At 38.6% G+C, this 18,469-nt stretch overlaps 1 protein-coding gene across 1 annotated transcript in view; it reads right to left on the bottom strand.

Annotated features, from left to right (window-relative positions):
- Positions 1–226: 226 nt before the first annotated feature.
- The window catches only part of LOC306874387 (cingulin-like protein 1), a 30,540-nt gene continuing 12,297 nt past the window's right edge, over positions 227–18,469 (bottom strand). The window contains exons 9-19 of the mRNA XM_079424394.1: positions 12,363–12,569; positions 11,967–12,071; positions 10,316–10,468; positions 9,931–10,101; positions 5,496–5,654; positions 5,291–5,380; positions 2,768–2,851; positions 2,495–2,619; positions 2,275–2,383; positions 1,951–2,114; positions 227–1,133 (exon numbers count right to left, since the gene is read on the bottom strand). Of these exons, the coding sequence (XP_079280520.1) occupies positions 998–1,133; positions 1,951–2,114; positions 2,275–2,383; positions 2,495–2,619; positions 2,768–2,851; positions 5,291–5,380; positions 5,496–5,654; positions 9,931–10,101; positions 10,316–10,468; positions 11,967–12,071; positions 12,363–12,569 (1,503 nt within the window). The 3' untranslated portion in view covers positions 227–997. The remainder of the gene's footprint in view (positions 1,134–1,950; positions 2,115–2,274; positions 2,384–2,494; positions 2,620–2,767; positions 2,852–5,290; positions 5,381–5,495; positions 5,655–9,930; positions 10,102–10,315; positions 10,469–11,966; positions 12,072–12,362; positions 12,570–18,469) is intronic.

Below are 18,469 nucleotides of genomic sequence, written 5' to 3'. Positions count from 1 at the left end.
GGTAGGTTTCGTTTTTTTTTAAACCTTAAAAAATCCACTAATAACTAATAGCGCTTTTGTTCCATTAAACAGCATTTAAGCACCAGACACACAAAGAGTTCACTTCAACATACAGTGCAAATCATCACAGTGTTCTCAAGGTGATTGTCAAAACAGTAATATACAAGGTTTGCATAAGGAAAAAGGACATATTTCATTTCCATCTTTTAAACAAGAGGCACATAGATGCTTTTGCATTTGTGCAGGTACAGGGCAGCATCCCATGAGTAATATAAAGGTACAGTGAATGTTTTTATAATACAATAGGCTCATATGGTTTAATCCATAACACTGTTTTGTGTTTCAGAAAGGAGTGAAAAATCCTGGAAACATAAATGTGTCAATATAATAACAGGTCTACAGACTGGTGCAGCCAGTTGCTGTACATTTTCATGGCACTGTGCTAAAAAAATGAAATGAACATTTACAGAAGTGAAAGCAGCTTAATATGAATAATAATAAAAAAACATTAGATCTGCTTGTTCATTAAATAAAAAAAAAAGTTGGCTGTAACTGTATGTTTTCATATATAAAATGTCCCTCATACATACTTCCCTTATTATGTTTAGTCTGAATTATCTTCAGATCTGTCAGTCCTTCGTATTCCGGACAGTTAAATATCAAATGGAGTTTTTGCATCATTTAAAGGCTTTATGTCAGTGGATTTAGTGGAACTGCACAATTAAAATATTTAACAGTAAAGAAAGAAGAACAGAAAGAAAAAGAAAATGCAGTTGACAAACATTGTATTTTACGCAGATATACAGTGCTATACAGTATCAATAGGGCTGAAAACATAAAAGATCACTTGTACAAAAACCTAGCAAAAATATATGATCATGGGAAAAAGGCATTGGGATTGGGCTCATGGTTACATGAAATTGTGGCAAAGAGTTCATAACTGAGAGCGCAAATTTCCATCCTTTCCAATTTCCAGTAGTGTTTTCACAGAGAGAATTTAGAGATGATGCTGACTGCTGGAGCGTTTGTAGCCAGATGAAGAACTGAAGTAGGTCTCGCCATCAGTGCTGATATCATCATCGTCGTCGTCATCATCATCAGCATTCAGGACTGGAGCGGAGTTATTCTTACGCCTTGTGGATTAACAACAAAATGGCCATTTTTAGTTAGACTAAGGAATAGGAGTATCATTTTTTTATATTAAACAAGCCCAACCATTGTGTAAATGTATAAAATGTGTTCAAGGGCTGATTTTCAATTAGTAATAATATACACTACTGGTCAAAAGTTTTAATGTTTTTGAGAGAAGACAAAAATATTAAGCAACAATAACCGTTTTCAACACTAAAGAAAAATGTCAAATTCAGCTTTACACAGGATCACAGGAATAAATTACATTTTAAAACAATAGAAACCATTTTAAATTGTAATGATACTTCACAATATTCTTGTATTTTAATCAAATAAATGCAGCCTTGGTGAGCATAAGAGACTTCTTTCAAAAACATGAATTTTTCCAAAGTTTTGACCAGCAGTATAAATATTATTATTAAATTATTAGCTGTTTTAAAATGTAAATACTTTAGTCTGACAGAAATTGTACCAGTTTGAATTTTGTGAAGTCTGACTAACAGACAACACAACGGTAGCTTAGCTTCAGCTTCGTCCAGCATGTGTACATGCTAATCAGACTACATTTGGCTTCTGCTTTATGTCTTTATTATGAAAAGTGATGTGCAATGTGTATTTAATGCTTAAAATATAAAATTACACATAGTGTCATGTATACTTGGACAGTGAGATGAATCGCATAGCTCGATTTGAACTGCACATACTGCGAGACGTCATTCCTTCAGTGGTAATGAAATATTTTAGCTGACATCACATTGCTCATAGTTGAACCCAGATCAGCAGTAAGTGTCCAGATCTCAGTAGCGTTCGAATGGTTACCTCATCTCACTGCGCAGTGCTTTGAGCTGACTCTGGAGTTGTTCGTTGGCCTCCTGCTGCTCCTCCAAGTCTCTCTGCAGTTTCTTCTTGTTGTGTTCCAGTCGGTCGATCTCCTCCTCCGCCTCATCCATCTGCCTCTTCAGAGCCTTCAGACGCAGGTTCAGCTATACACACACACACACCCCACATCAGATAAGAACAATACTGACTACGCTTCACAACTCAACATTGTTGCACAGTGTTGCAACATACCTAAAAGGACCCATTAAATATTATTTCCAAAATTTAGTTTAGTTTTCCTCTCAGAGGAGGATGTTTACTGACCTGATCTTTCTGATCCTGCAGTGAATGATGCTCTTCATCCACTTGCATCATCATTTCCTTCACTTTGCGGTCTAGTCGACGATTCGCCAGCTGCAGGTTGCCTCGTTCCCTGTTAAATATTTAATTGAGTTACTTTTTTTTTACTTAATATAAGACATTTTACAAAAATCCAATGATGTGATGGCTAGGACACACTAAATGCATTAATTTTCTCATTTACCTCTCCTCTGCTTCCAGTCTTTCCTCTAGTTCCTGGATGTGGTTCTCCAGCTGGGCCACCAATCCTTCTCTACTAGGCTTGTGAGATCCATCAAGATGCGCAATCCTGCTCTTCAGATCCTTATTCTTGACACATTACAGGAAAATGAATGTATAATTATATATAAAGGAAGTTACAGGTGAAGCGTTTTGCTAGTTTGAGAGGTCAGGAGCTGTAGGAGCAGATGATGGTTGGTTTAAGGCATCGATCAGAGTCAGAAGGGTTTGTTTTTACCTGTCTCTCCAGGGAGATCTTGTCACACTCCACATCCTGTCTGCTGGCTCTTTCCTGCATCAGCTCATTCCTCATCTGCTCCAACTGTCACACAAACACAGCGACACAAACATTAGTGGCAAACCTCCCTAACGCAATACACCAACAATAACAAAACTCTCCTCCATAACTAAAAACATAAATGCCAAAACTTCATAGCTGATATAAATACTTATCTACATATTGATGATGTTATTGCTATTTACTCTTTTTTTTTATTAGCTAAATTAAATGGTCATATTTTTGGTAACACTTTAATTAAAACCTTTACATATAATGCAAAGGGTTATTAAAATGTTTAATGCATTATAATTATTCATAATGTGTGTTGTAATACATTACATCTTGTCGTAAATAATTATAAGCAAATTTAAAATGAATGGTGTAACAATGAATTGATAAGTGTTATAATGTATTAACTGTGGTTACATTGATTAAATTCTTCAATGCATTATAAGGTGCATTACAATGGATAAATAATGCATTAAAAATACTTTAATGCATTATACATAAAGGCTTTAAGTGAAATGTTTTTCCTATAATTTCTCCAAAGCATTTACAAAGCACCTGCCTGAAATTCTCTAAACAAAAAATATTTCTCATGGACATCAGTCTTCCAAACCATGAAATGCACAAAAGATGTTGAAAATGTAGAGAGAACTTGCCTTAAGACAGTGGCAGTGAAGACAGACATAGAAGAAGGGATGAAAATTGAAAAGGAAAAATAGCGATAGATAGAGAGGCGATGGCTCTTTTTGTCTGCTGCCAGGCGCTAAGAGTGGATGATATTTTATGCCAATTAGCGTGTGACAGCGGGGCTCAGGGATGAGGGATGGGCCGCGTGTGCCGCTCTACCCTGCAGGGCGCTGCGTCAGCAGAGCAGAAAACACACGGAAACTAATCAAAGCACGAGAGCGATACAGACAGAGAGAGAAAGAGAAAGCATGTGAGCAAAGAGCGGGAGATTACTCTCATTTAGACAGCCGCTCGTGCACCTGCTGCCATGGACGCAGGTGTGCTCATCCTGACACCACCCCCCACTTCTGTAACCCACCCGTCTACACAGAGCCCTCTACTGTTTCCACACAAACTCACCTCGGCCTTAGTGTAACACTATTGTGTCATTATATTCGCCTCGATTCTCTATTTCCAGACAATTAAAAAAAAACTCACTCGCTCCACTCCTTCATAATCTATTAATCACATCTTCGGCCCTGATCTAGATTTGTCGCTTTTTAAGGGGTCTAAATGTAGTGCGACAGGTGCAATCGGACCAATGCGCCAGATTAGCTTTTGCAAACAATAAACGAGGGGAAAAATTTGGGCTACTTGTGAAGAAAGTTTTAAAAGGTCCAAGTTCAAGAAGTCACAAGTCCAACCAAATGATGCATGATACTAAAATGGCTTGTTTCAAAAAATAAACTGCACATAGAAGTTTGTCTTGCTTCCATAAAAAGCAAAGATCCAACACTTCAAGTTTGGGATTGTAGAAACCAGACCTTGTTTCTCAGGAAACATGCATCATCTGTGCCTGAGATTGCAACATGTTTCCTTTACTGGGATTATCGTTCAGGAAGGAAGAATTCTCTCCGGCCTCTTGCTTCAAACCTCTGCTTGGGCAATTCTGGATGTTTCGATGCTTTAGTGTAAGCTTTGCCACTGGCCGGCTTGAGATGCCTGGCCGCTTGCATATTTTGGCCGAAGTGGAGCTTTAGAGAAAGCACTTAATTGATGCCTGAAATTCGGACAGGCACTCTTTCACCAAGAGGCAGGCTGCCAAAGAGAACGATTACACAAACTCCTCTTACAATGCACTCCCTCTCACACTCCATCTTTCTCTTGCTCTGGTGTGAATTAACTCTGAATCTCGAGTGCAACTTTAAAAAATGAAGAACCCAACAGCGGATCAAGCATTCAAGTTCAATTCCATCACTTGTATTTCACCAGGAATGAAAAAGTGTGTGTGGCTTGTAACAAAGTACTAATGGAGAAGGACATCTTAAAAATACTAGATTTTGAGCAGTACAGACATGATTTGAAAATTGTGCATTTCCTCAGTTCACTTTAATGTAAATTTAAAAAATTCTGTAGACTGTACAATACAGACACCAGTCAAATAAAAAAAGGCTTATGATTAAATGTTTTACGTTAGTTTGTTAGACAAATAAATTATGTATGAATTTTACTATAAACTAATATTTCCACCATTTAAATGGGCGAGATAATGAGGAAAAGGTACATATACATGTGAACGTCTTCAATACTATTTAAAAAGCATCCCTGGATGCACCTCTTGAAGAGAGATATCTGAGTAATCTAGACTCTAAAGAATCTAAAATATAAGATAGATTCATTCACTGTAAAATTCCCATATATCTTTAATGATTCTTAATGATTTAAACATCTTTTCCCATATATGTTTTAATGATTTAACTATTGATTATGGTAAAATATTAATAACAAAACGGGTCAAGAGGATCTCACTTGTTCTCTTCCTCTGTCTATTCTCTCCAACTGCAAGTCTCCATTCTGTCTCTCCTCCTCCAGCTCCATCTGCACCGCACACAGATGGTCCTGTTGACAGATGAAAGCACTTTGTTCATTAGAACAAATGTACATTATAACAGTCAACAGTTCAATAAACATTTGACGACGGTAAAAAGAAGACTTGTCTCTATTAGTGCTGTACCTCCAAGAGTTTGACTTGTCTGGTTTTGTCATTTGAATGGGTTTTGGTCTCGGTCTCGACCTCTAGTTCAAAAACCTTCTGCTCCAGGTCCTTCACTCTCTGCAGCGCTTCATCTCTGTCTTTCTGACACTGCCGCAGATCCTCCTGCACACGAGCCAGCTGAAACACACAAACAGTCACATTTTAGTCTCTGAGAACACTTTACATCCAGTCGGATGGCTGTGAACAGGCCTAAGATGAAACCGATTTTGGGTGATAACCTGCAGAATTCTGTAGTGGATTTTGATTTGGTAAAAATGTGTTAAACAGATCGGAGTATTATACTCTTATTGGTGTCTGAAAGCATAATTAAATTAGCCAATTAACATACAGAAGTGGTGAAAAGATTAATTTTCAAAAGATTGGGGCTGGAAAGACTAAGATTTTTAAAAGCAGTTTCTTATCAAAAACCAACAACAGTAAAACAGTAATATTATGACATATTATTACAATTTAAAGTAACTGTTTTCTATAGGAGTATATTTTAAAATGTAATTTATTCCTGTGATTGTAAAGCTGAATTTTCAGCAGACATTTCTCCAGTCTTCAGTGTCACCTGGTCTTTCAGAAATCATTCTAATATGCTGATTTGCTGCTCAAATTACAATGCTGAAAACATTTGTGTCGCTTAATACTTTTGTAGAATCCACATTTGAAAAGGTTTAAAACAACAACATTTATTTGTAAATGCCTTTAATGTCACTTTTCAATTTAATGCATCCTTGCTGAATAAAAGTACTAATGAAAAAAAATGAAAGAAAGAAATATAAATCTTACTGACCCCAAACTTCTGAACCATATAGTCTAAGTGAAGATGCATTTATAATATATCATATTTTATATATCCCGTACCCTACAGAGGAAAAATGGTGTGATATATAATATGAATAGTTTAATAATTGTATGTATGATTTAAAACATCTGCCACTGAATTTTGTCCCTCTAAACATAATTACAATTTAATTTGTACCATGATATTTATGCTGTGATATGTGTGAACTGAATATCTCTCTTGAACATGATTTCTACATTTTGCTGTCCTGTTCCTGCAGTTACATTTTTGGCCAAAAGATGCTGCCTTTGTCAAGAGTTAACTCAAACACATGTGAAATGTACTATTTGACATGAACAAGTGATTGTGAGATTTACATGTAATTTTAAAGAAGAAACAGGGTAATAAATATTCAATAAATAAGAAAAAATGTGTTAATGTGTGTACTGCATGTAAGGAGCATACATGGGTGTGATTTGGTTTTATAGCAGAGAGCAGCAGAGGTGTATCGTTCCAGAGGAAACAGCTGTGAGATTCAGGTCATGATCTGTATGAGGAGAGTGTGTCAGAGAGGAGAACATGTGTAAAATGGAATTCTGGGAGGATGAGGTGTCAGTAGGTCATCGTTCAGACCCAACACTCCCCACAGGAACACAGCATCCCTCTCTTCCTTCACACACAGCTGTGCAGCGGAGGACGTCTCACTGTTCCATCTCTTTTCAATGTTTGCTTTTCTTTGTATCTTTCTTCCTGACACTCTGTTCCCTTCTCCGCTCATGAACAGATATTTCACAGGCAGCAGAGCAGAATTACAGTCAATCAGTGAGTGTTGAAAGCGGGCCAGATTACACTCTTGTTCTCAGCTCATAAAGTGTTAATGAGATTGGGGGATGGGTCCCCGTCCCCACTGTTTCACAGGACCTCATTCACAGGGCTGATATCAAACAATAACATTCTTCAAATGCCACAGTGCTGACAGGGTTAAAGCGCATAACAGCAGAGGTCAAAGGTTAGTCCCACTTGGAGTTGTTGAGTATGTAAACTGAAGGGTTGGATAGGGACTGCAAATAAGAGCTGAAGTGACTGAAAAATCTGATCTGCCAAAATAATGTCGGCCGATGATTAATGGTGGCAAGGAACATTCCAGTGGTTTATTTAACACTGAGAGAGCTGATATGGTGATATTCATCTCCACAGAGAAAGAGATCAGCTGAATAACATGGAAGTTATGCAAATTATGTTTAACGTTGCATTTGGCGGAGTTTACATTGAAATTGATCTCTAGCCAACTGTTATGCTTCTTCAGAAACACGTAGTACATCTTTGTAAGAAATGCAAGCTTTACTTTGGCTAGATACACTTCCCATATTTACATGATTTTTTAAAGCATAAAATCTGAGGATAAGGGCTTAAACACTGACAGGCTTCTCTGTGTTTCACTTTCAAATGTTTACCTCAGATGATCCTACCAATGAAATGTGATTTCCCTATCTGTAGGCCCTATTCCATGTCAAACAAACTGCATAATTGAACTTTTTTGGAAAGTTATAATGGTAATACCACAGTCTTGAACATATTTATGCGTTTTGTAGCACTAAGTATCAAAGGTTTAGTGATAATTATAACAATTTTAAAAATCATTTTCAACTCTATGACAATTGGGAAGTCCACACCATTACTATAATGATAATGGCACGCAGAAACAATATCGTTGGAATCACTTTCAAAAAACTTTTTTTTACAGTAAAGACAGTGACAGCCAATCAGAATTTACCCGACTTTAAAGAGCCCATGCATTTAAAAGCGGCTGACAAAATAACTGCAGCGTGTGCTTAATAAACAGAATATACACAGAATAAACCTGTGTTCACAGAGATATTCAACATCTCTTTATCTCAGTCGGTGATCCCCACATGCTTCAAAGAGTCCATCATTGTTCCTGTCCCGAAGAAACCTCATCCTGCTTCTCTCAATGACTATCGCCCTGTAGCCCTCACCTCAGTAGTGATGAAGTGCTTTGAACGCCTGGTCAGAGACTTCATCATTTCTTCACTACCGGACACACTCGACCCACTACAGTTTGCATACCGCCAGAACCGTTCCACAGACGATGCAATCTCACATCTCCTCCACACATCACTTACTCACCTGGACACTAGGAAAGGGAATTATGTTAAAATGCTCTTCATCGACTACAGCTCTGCATTTAATACCATAATTCCCTCCACACTCACCACCAAGCTGGAGCACCTGGGACTCAGCTCATCAATGTGTCAGTGGATCTCCAATTTTCTGACTGGCAGACCACAGGCAGTAAGGATGGGCGGACATGTCTCAGCCTCACTCACTCTCAGCACTGGAGCCCCCCAGGGTTGTGTTCTGAGCCCCCTGCTGTACTCTTTGTACACCCACGACTGCGTGGCCACTACCAACTCCACCGTCATCATCAAGTTTGCTGACGACACTGTCGTGATGGGCCTGATCACCAACAATGATGAGTCGGCCTACCTAGAGGAGATTGTAAATCTGGAGAACTGGTGCCAGAGGAACAATCTCCTCCTGAACGTCAGCAAGACAAAGGAGCTGATAGTGGACTTTAGTACAAAGCAGGAGAGGAACTACCAGACCCCCATCATCAACAGGAGCCCAGTGGAGAGAGTGGACAGCTTCCGATACCTCGGTGTTCACATCACGCAGGACCTGTCATGGTCCTGTCACATCAACACCGTGGTGAAAAAGACCCGGCAACGTCTCTACCACCTCAGACGCTTGAGAGACTTCAGACTGCCCTCTAAAGTGCTCAGGAATTTCTACTCCTGTACCATAGAGAGCATCCTGACGGGAAACATCATGACCTGGTTTGGAAACAGCACCATGCAGGACAGACGAGCTCTACAGAGGGTGGTGCGATCAGCTGAGCACATCATCCGCACCGAACTCCCTGACCTGCACTCAATCTACAGCAAGCGGTGCTGGACCAAGGCCAGGAATATCGTAAAGGACCTCAGCCATCCCAACAATGGACTGTTCTCTCTGTTGCGGTCTGGGAAGCGATTCCGCTCCCTGAAGACCAACACAGAGAGACTGAGGAGGAGCTTCTTCCCGCAGGCGATAAGGTCTCTCAATCACACCATCACACAGGAGTAATATCTTTGAAACATTGACATTGACTGGACAATCATGGACACATTCATGCAATACATATTTATATATCTGAACCATTGCACATGACACTTCATAAGTCACTTTAACGTTTCATAAGTCACTTTTGCATTGCCACTTTAAAATTTTTATATATATATATATATGCCCTTATTTGTACAGTTTATTTACCAGTTAAATTTATTTTCTTTTGTATTTCTTCTTATTAACATTTTTTAAGGTCACTGGCTGCCGTACAAGCATTTCACTGCATATCGTACTGTGTATGACTGTGTATGTGACAAATAAAAATTTGAATTTGAATTTGAATATTAAAACTGTTTAATAAAGCAGTTGCAGCTCAGACCAGCTGGTTCTTAGACTATTTCAGGATTTAGAAATGATTTGTTTTGTTTTCAGGCTTGGCTTCAGGTTGGCTTTTTTCGTAAAATCTTGTTGATATAACGGCCCTCCTCCACCCACCTCCTCCTGAAGGGTCTTGGCGGTAAGACATGACTTCTCCAGCTCCAGTCCTCCCTCTCTCAGCTGTTTCTGCAACTCTGCCATTTCCCTCCGGTTCTTCTCCTTATACATGTCTATCTGCTCCTGCAGCTCCTGAGTTGAGCTCTGAGACGCCTCCACTATCTCATACATCTATACAGACAGAAAGAGATATTGAAAACCAGTAGGACAGAGGAAAAAAAAAAACTTGCCAATTCTTCAGACATTTATCGGCTTCAGCCCAGGTTTCTGTGACACAAATTACGCTAGTTAACCAGCTCAGGTTATGCTCCTCAGTGAAATCAAAAGCACATACTGAAAGCAACTTTACATGATAAAAAAAAAAAAAAAAGCACATTATTCTCACCTCCCGTTGCAGTTTCTCCACAGTCCGGTCCAGCAGTCTCCTCTCATCTTCAATCTCATTCTTGGTGTTTTTAAACTGTTCTTTCTGACTCCTCTCATCCTTTAGTCGCTCCTGCAGCTCCTGGTGCTCTTGGGTCATTTTGGTTGAGTTTCTCTATGGATGGAAAAGCATCATTTAACACAGTAAAAGATAAATTACTTTAGGCTAATTATTGAAATAGTAAAGCTGCTTAAAATGATAGTTTTAAGATGTGTGACCAGAATGAAACGTATACATATCTGAATCTGTAAAAAAAAAAAAAAGACCACATTATGATAATTTGACTGTATAATTTAGACGTCTACACTAGTGTTCAAAAGTTAGTCAGAAAGATTTTTTTGAAAGAAATAAATACTCTTCAAGGATACATTAGTGACTTTTATATTGTTATGAAAATATAATTTTATTAGTGCTGTCAAACGATTCATCACAATTAATCGCATCCAAAATAAAAGTTTTTCTTTACCTAATAAATATACACAGTATGCACACATGTATTATGTATATATACATACAAACACATGCATGTATATAGTTAAGAAAAAAATTATATATTAAATATATTTATATATCTATATATATAAAATATAAAAATATAAGATTATAAATATATAAATGTATATACTTGTAAATATTTTCCAAATATATACTGTATTTGTGTGTATTTATATATACATAATAAATATACAGTACACACACACATATTATGTAAACAAAAACTTTTATTTTGGATGCGATTCATCTCGATTAATCGTTTGGCAGCATTACATTTTAATTCAAATAAATGCTGTTCTTTTCAACTTTCTATTCATCTAAGAATACTTAAAAATATATTGTGGTTTCCACAAAAAGGTTAAGCAGCAAAACTGTTTTCAACATTGATAACACTAAGAAATGTTTCTGGAGCAGCAAATCGGTATATTAGAATAATTTCTGAAAGATCATTTGACACTGAAGACTGGATCACAGGAAAAACTTGCATTTTAAAATATATTGTACAATTCTGTTATATGAAGTGAAGTGAAGTGACATTCAGCCAAGTATGGTGACCCATACTCGGAATTCGTGCTCTGCATTTAACCCATCCAACGTGCACACACACAGCAGTGAACACACACACACACACACACACACACACACACACACACACCGTGAACACACACCCAGAGCAGTGGGCAGCCATTTATGCTGCGGCGCCCGGGGAGCAGTTGGGGGTTCGGTGCCTTGCTCAAGGGCACCTCAGTCGTGGTATTGAGGGTGGAGAGAGCGCTGGACATTCACTCCCCCCACCTACAATCCCTGCCGGCCGGAGACTCGAACCCGCAACCTTTGGATCACGAGTCCAACTCTCTAACCATTAGGCCACGACTTCCCCACCCCCACAGTATGAAATACATTTTAATATATAATAATAATAATAATAATAATAATAACAACAGTACAGTATTTTTAATCAAATAAATGCAGCTTTGGTGAACATACGAGACTTCTTTCAAAACTAACATCTTAGGGACCCCAAACTTTTAAACGGTTGTGTACACAAAGCAACTCCACCAAACATGATTTTTTGATATCTTAGCTCCGGCTCAATCTTGGGTTTCCCAAGTCTCACCTGCACATCCTCTAGGCGAGTGCTAAGAGCCCGGTTTGCACGGGTCATTTCCTCTTCCTGTTCCCTGACCTCAGCCAGAGACTCCTCCAACTGCCTTTTCTCTTTCTATTCACAAACAAACACATTACAGACGTTTTACATCTCTGTGTCTGCATTTCTAGACACAGACTAAAGGGAAGAGTTAATGGGGATTCAGAGCTGATGGAATTCAAGACAGGACAATCTTAATCTTCGTCTGGGGAAACTGCCTCATGTTGATAATCATTAGAATGTCATTTAAAACTAAGTGGCAGAAAATCTCAGCACATGAGAAGTTCATGTGACGTTTGCCTTGGGGTTGTGATTATAAATGTAAGTGTTTCTTTTTCACACAATCAAAGAGAGGGCTGAAGGTACCTCCAGACGGGCAGCTCGCTCCCCCAGCCTGCTCTCCTGCAGCTTGGCTTCATCAATGATGCGGTTGAGTTTGGCAACCTCATTCTCCAGCTCCTGTGCCCTCTTGCGCAGTCTCTCCAACTCCTGAGACAGACGGCCAGCCTGGCCCTCGGATGCCTTCCGTGCCGCCTCCACTTCCTCCTTTTCCTTACTGGCTGTAACATTGTTCTAGAAAGAGAAAACAGAACAGAAAAACACAACGTTACATAAAATTAGTTATCTTGAAAACACACAGCAAAATGAACAACTTCAGGCAAAACTGACGCATCCTAACACTGGTTCTCACTGAATTATAAGAACAATAGACCTAATCTCAAGCAAATGGCATTTGTAGGTTTATTTAGATTCTAGAGTCATTAAAATTTTTGTAAAGATTTTGTAAAGTCTCTTATGCTCACACTGTAAAAAAAAGTAAAGAAAAGTTGACCTAACTAAAAAAAATAAGGCAACCTATCAACTTTTTAAGTTAACTCAACTAGCAACCGACAAATTAAAAACTTTAGTTCATCTAATGAATAAAAGTCAGTCTACTGAGTGTTAAAAGATCTGTCAGAGCAACCAAAGATGTTTTAGCATTTAGCAATGCTATTGTTTTTTTAACAATCCTCTTTCTTTTAGATGCATGTTTATTTTCAAAGCCTTCTACATAATATGGGTAGCAGTTGCCTCTTAAAACTTAAGGCAAACATTTATGTTAATAGACAAATGTATTAAACAAGTTGCTATGAGATGTACATATACAATACCTCAGCACATTCTCAACCATGGTGAGGATCAACAAATCATGGTTTAAATCAGTAAAAATATGAACTCTGATCCACATGACAGCTCACTGACAGTGACAACAGCAGCAGCAATATAAATTAAGCCAGTAAAATTTAAAACAATGATAACATTTTAATAATAATTAACATAAAATGTTTTCAAGCTGCAATACATGCTGGGAACTTGTGCAATGTTGTTCAATGTAAAATAGTAGTTTGTTCAGATGACTCAATTTGAATAGCTGGGAGAACATTTGGATATGTTGTGAACAAATACTTGAGTATCTAAGTAAGGTCAAAACAACTTTTGCTAGCGACATGTTTAGAGTATTTTTGTTCAGTTCACACCAAAAATTAAACTGACTTCTACTAAAAATTCTTTGTTCAGGCCACTTTTTTACATTGGTTAGTAGAACTTTTCAAAAGTTGGATTTTTTTTACAGTGCACCAAGGCTGCATTTATTTGATCAAAAATACAGAAAATTACAGAAAAATATTGTGAAATATAATTACCTTTCCAACATTAATTTCAATTTATCTGTGATTGCAAAGCTGAATTTTCAGCAGCCATTACTTCAGTCTTCAGTGTGACATGATCCTTCAGAAATTATTATAATATACTGATTTTCTTATTATTATCTGTATGAAATGAAAACAGTTGTGCTGGTTCATATTCAGGATAAAATACAAATATCATGCTAAATACAGCTTAGTTAGACAGTTATACATATTTAAATATGCTTGTCAGTTTACCTACTAGTGAATTTTTGAGTTGTAGAAGCTGGTTTAAAGTTAAAATTTAGATATATAAATTTCTATAGTGCTGGAGTTGAAGTACTCATCAACGAACTCCTACAACAATGTGTCTAATGGAAAAGTGAGTGTGGGACAACAGGCCTCTGACCTTTGACTCCCCCTTAAATGATGTGGGCCAATATAAATGCAGTGAATCAGAGGCAACAGAGGTGAGGTTAAACTGGACGACCCTGTTCGATTTACTAGTGCCATCCATTTCGAGTCAGCTAAGCATGTCTCCTTCAGTTTCTCAATGACTCAACCTGGCACATTATACAGTTTCCTGATTCTTTAAGCCTTTTGACGAGTTACGGCTTCAGCAGCCGTCTCAGAACGTGAGCAAATTCCTTAATTAGGCTGTGCTCTGTTGGTGGCTGCCTGTTTATCTGGTTTGGGCTTTTCCTCAGCCAGTATTACAGAGCGCTCTTCGTTCTTCTACGCCAAGTTTTATGAATAAGCGAGACTGTCCTGTAGAGCTTCTGTACGTGTCAAATGCATTGTGTCATTCCAAACTCATTCTGCTATTAAGACAGCTATGGACAAGGATACCTAAAACAACACGTACAGAACTCCTTGTGAGGTTTTCAGCTAACAAACCGAGACAGCTGTCATGCACCGAAGGACTCTTTATCCTGTTGATGACAGCTCAAAGATTACAGACAACACGGATGGCCCCAGAACCAGACGAGCAGGTAGATCATTTGCTATGCTTGAGGGAATGTTGCCTAGCTGGTTTAAGCATCCATTGAGAGCAACTGTGGACAAAGACAATACTTGACAAAAAGCTGATAAATGCTGTCTGATAAATGCTAACTGTAGTCGACATTGTATTTTCTACAAATTTCTAAAGTGCTTTTTTTAAATTCACAAGTAAATGCCTTAGATCAGGATTATAGGTTACATGTAAGATGGTGTCTGAAATACCTGCTGTGCCCTAATGGAGTGGAACTACAATTGCAAACCCTGTAATCAACAAACATCCGGACGATGGCGCAACTCTTTGTTAAAATCAAGTCTTTCCAAACCTAACACAGCAGTGACTCATTAGCAGACGGGTGGATTTATGTCAGTTCTGCTTAGAGTTCAAAGTCCTGAAGCCCCTCTTTGAATTTCTCTCCCTCTCCGCTGCCCTGACTGGTCAGTAATACCTTACTCATTAACCACAACACCACCTAAAATAACCACGGCGAACTGCCCCAAAACAAACCCAAACATCTGTTACGCCACACCACCACCCCTAAACGCCATCAGCCAGGAGGTGCTTCGCTAATATGTACCTAGCAAAAGACAACATGCTCTATGCTTGCAAAACTGCAGAAGATAACAAAGGTTGACAAAGTTTAGTGATGAATGACCTTTTAAAATCATAAATATCACTGCTTTTGTCTTCAGAAAAGCTGTGGCATCACATGACACCGCTTATCATGATGTCTGTGTCCTTCAGAGAAGGTTACCACGGTTTAATTGTTGCAATATCCTTTTCCCTTTACTTGGAGTGAGGCATTTCACCACCGATAAACTACAGGACACGGGGATGGTGCTGAGAAACTTGCACTGGGGAATCTGATGAAACTCTTGTTTGTATTTAACGAACATTCACATATTCTCTTTCCCTCTGTGCCCCAGTTCCTGCAGTCAGGTCTTTGAAGAACAGAAAGGGCCGAGCGGAGCAATGTTTCTGTGCTTATTTTCTTGACAGAGGCATTACAAAGACTCAGAGAGATTTGAGAAAGCAGTGTGCTCTGAATGGTGCTCTAGCCTGCCCGGCTGTTTATGTATAGTTGGGCATTAACCAGCATTGTGAGGGTGTTCAAAAAGCTCAAGAATAACAATGGCAGGAGAATCACAATCAGTTCATGAACTGCTAACAAGGACACAGAGCATCCTCATGCTCATGCTAAATCTTTACAGCACCGTTTATTGCCTAAACCATCAGAGAAACTAATAAACCTGCCTAAAGCCATCCCAAATTCACCATGATTTTCTCCTTCACATGCATCACAGTTTTTCCAAAGAGCTAAACCTCTGTAATCCATTCAAAAATCATTCAGGTTTACATGTCTACATTTTAATCTGAGGGGGTACAACATAATCTTAGAGCCATCCAGAAAACCATGCAAAATTTAATCACAGGTCAACCCTGACTGTCATCGTCACACCATTTACATACTGCTCTGCAGACAATGTCATTTCTCTTACACTAACAATTCACTCAATTACATATCCTGTAATTCTATATATAAAATAGATAAACATAAACATACATAAAAATTCTTTAAAAAAAAGATAATATAAACCAATAATATTTAAAGACCTGCTAACTAAAAAAAACAGCTGGCTTGTTTTATTTTTTGTAGATTTAGGAAATTATCAAAGTATTTCCCAATAAAACACATTATAACCTTCATAAATATATCACGTATCAAAATTGTTACAACAAACGATAACTGCGTACAATGTTTCATTGTCTTGTCGCCACACAGATGCACTGATACATAACTTGTGCCTCAGCATGTGTAAGCAGTGATTTAATCTACATTATATTCAGAATGTGCAAAATTACAGGAAATCCTGCTTTCCTTGTGTCCAAAATTCAGCTCAGTTTTTACCTCAATGAAAACAACCAAGCTTCTCTGCACCGCAAGAGCCAAGACCAATTACTCATCTATTCCTATGGTCAACTTTTCAATGTGACCTCTGTTTACATGCCAGGCGCTTTTCTCAATAAAAGCTTGTGACTCGAATAAGAATAGACAACCATAGAAACATAAGCGACAGGTCATCCAAAGTACTTGAAACTTTATCAGCAAAGCACAAAGTGTTCAGCCTTTGAATACCACAGCAACACCAAAGACTCAAGCTTCACTCCAGCTCCAAACAACACCGGGACCGTTTCTGCATCCTGGTAGTATACGTTACAATAGCTTTGCTCCTAAACAAAGAGCACATAGACACAAATGTGCCGAAGCAGGACAAAATACTAAAGACGGGCAAGAGGTGCTCAAGGTGGAAATGAAAAAGCGCTGCTTGAAAAGCAATGGCTTCTTTCCAGCTGCATAAGACGCCTGTAATAAACTCCTCTCGTCCTTCAAAGAAGAAGAGAAGAAAACATTTTCTTTGATTGAGGAAGGTATTGTCGATGGCTTGTAGGGTTTAAAGTGCACACAGTTTTTAAATGCAGAGATGTCAAAAAGAGCAAATGAAATCTTGTGCAAGTCTTCCCCAAATGTTTTGAACAAGCACTTGTAGAGCCATACCCTGTTCGCAAAGTTTAAAACCATTGTTTTGGTTGAAACGATTATGTGGCAAGTAGGTGGCCTGGGACGAATTAGGAAATGTTACACTACAAATGGGATCACATGCGTTTCTGGTGATCAGATCCCAAAACTTTTTGGGATTTGTTTACACTCGCCCCATGTCTAAATATGCCTACTTCTCTACTGCCAAAACTACCCACAAAACCATAGAGATAAGTTGTTGCATTCGTAAAAAGTTGGAAATAGAAAACAGTTATTTTAAATTGTACCAATATTTAACAATATTACAGTTTTGCTCAATTTTATATAGATAAATGCAATTTAGGTGAGCATAAGAGACTTCTTTCAAAAACATAAAAAATCTTGACTCCAAACCCAACTGTTATGTAAATAAATAAAACAACACCTTCACCTTGTAACTATGACTCTGAGAAACAGGTTGGGCAAATAACTTTTCCAGCCACCTCCTTAATTAAAAGCCAAATTCAAAACACCCGTTATAAACACTTCGGACATACAGATGGTGTCATGAGACTGGGTGTGATTGTAACTTAATAAAGCGAGTCATCATATACACAAAGACGCATGCCACTACCTTCAACGAACATTACAGATATGACTGCCATCATGTTCCACTCTCTTCCATCTTTAAAACCACTGCCAAGAGGTTTGGACTCAATTGGAGCCTGGGCTAAATCCTTAGCTTTGTGATTCTGTCTTTGATGTTATAAAGGCAGGAGCTCAGAGGGTCGGACCCCCTCTGCTGAGCTCACGGTGGGGGGTCTGTAGGGTTCCAGGACACTACACTTCATGTGACAGCAGGAGACTTTGGCGCTGCGGGACAGTGAGAACAGTGGCAGAAGAATCCAGGCCAGTGCTGGAGTGAGTTCAGCCTGTAGTTGAGGACCCTGCCATGGCCTAGTTACACGCAAAGTGTGCGTCACGCATGAGGGCCGCTGTTTATATGTAGACTATGAACTGTCACAGTAATCACTTCATTGTCACTGTCCATCAAGACATTGCAAGGGTGCCGACTGAGCTTGTTGCTATTAGGCCGAAGGGTGAGATGTAGACGCACATTATCTCTTTGAAGCTTGTATTTGATTTCATATGGCTTTTCTTCACTGTTTTTGTTATTTTTTTCCAGTTTTGCACATCCCTCTGTCCCTCTATCTCCTCCTACACTTCCCCTCTTCCCACTCAGGCATCCAGCTGAATCACCACAGAGCAGGCCGGAACAGTTTGCTATCAT

Source organism: Barbus barbus (genome assembly GCF_936440315.1).
Source record: "Barbus barbus genome assembly, chromosome: 1".
Taxonomy (NCBI): Eukaryota; Metazoa; Chordata; class Actinopteri; order Cypriniformes; family Cyprinidae; genus Barbus; species Barbus barbus.
This window is presented reverse-complemented; position numbering and strand designations above follow the sequence as displayed.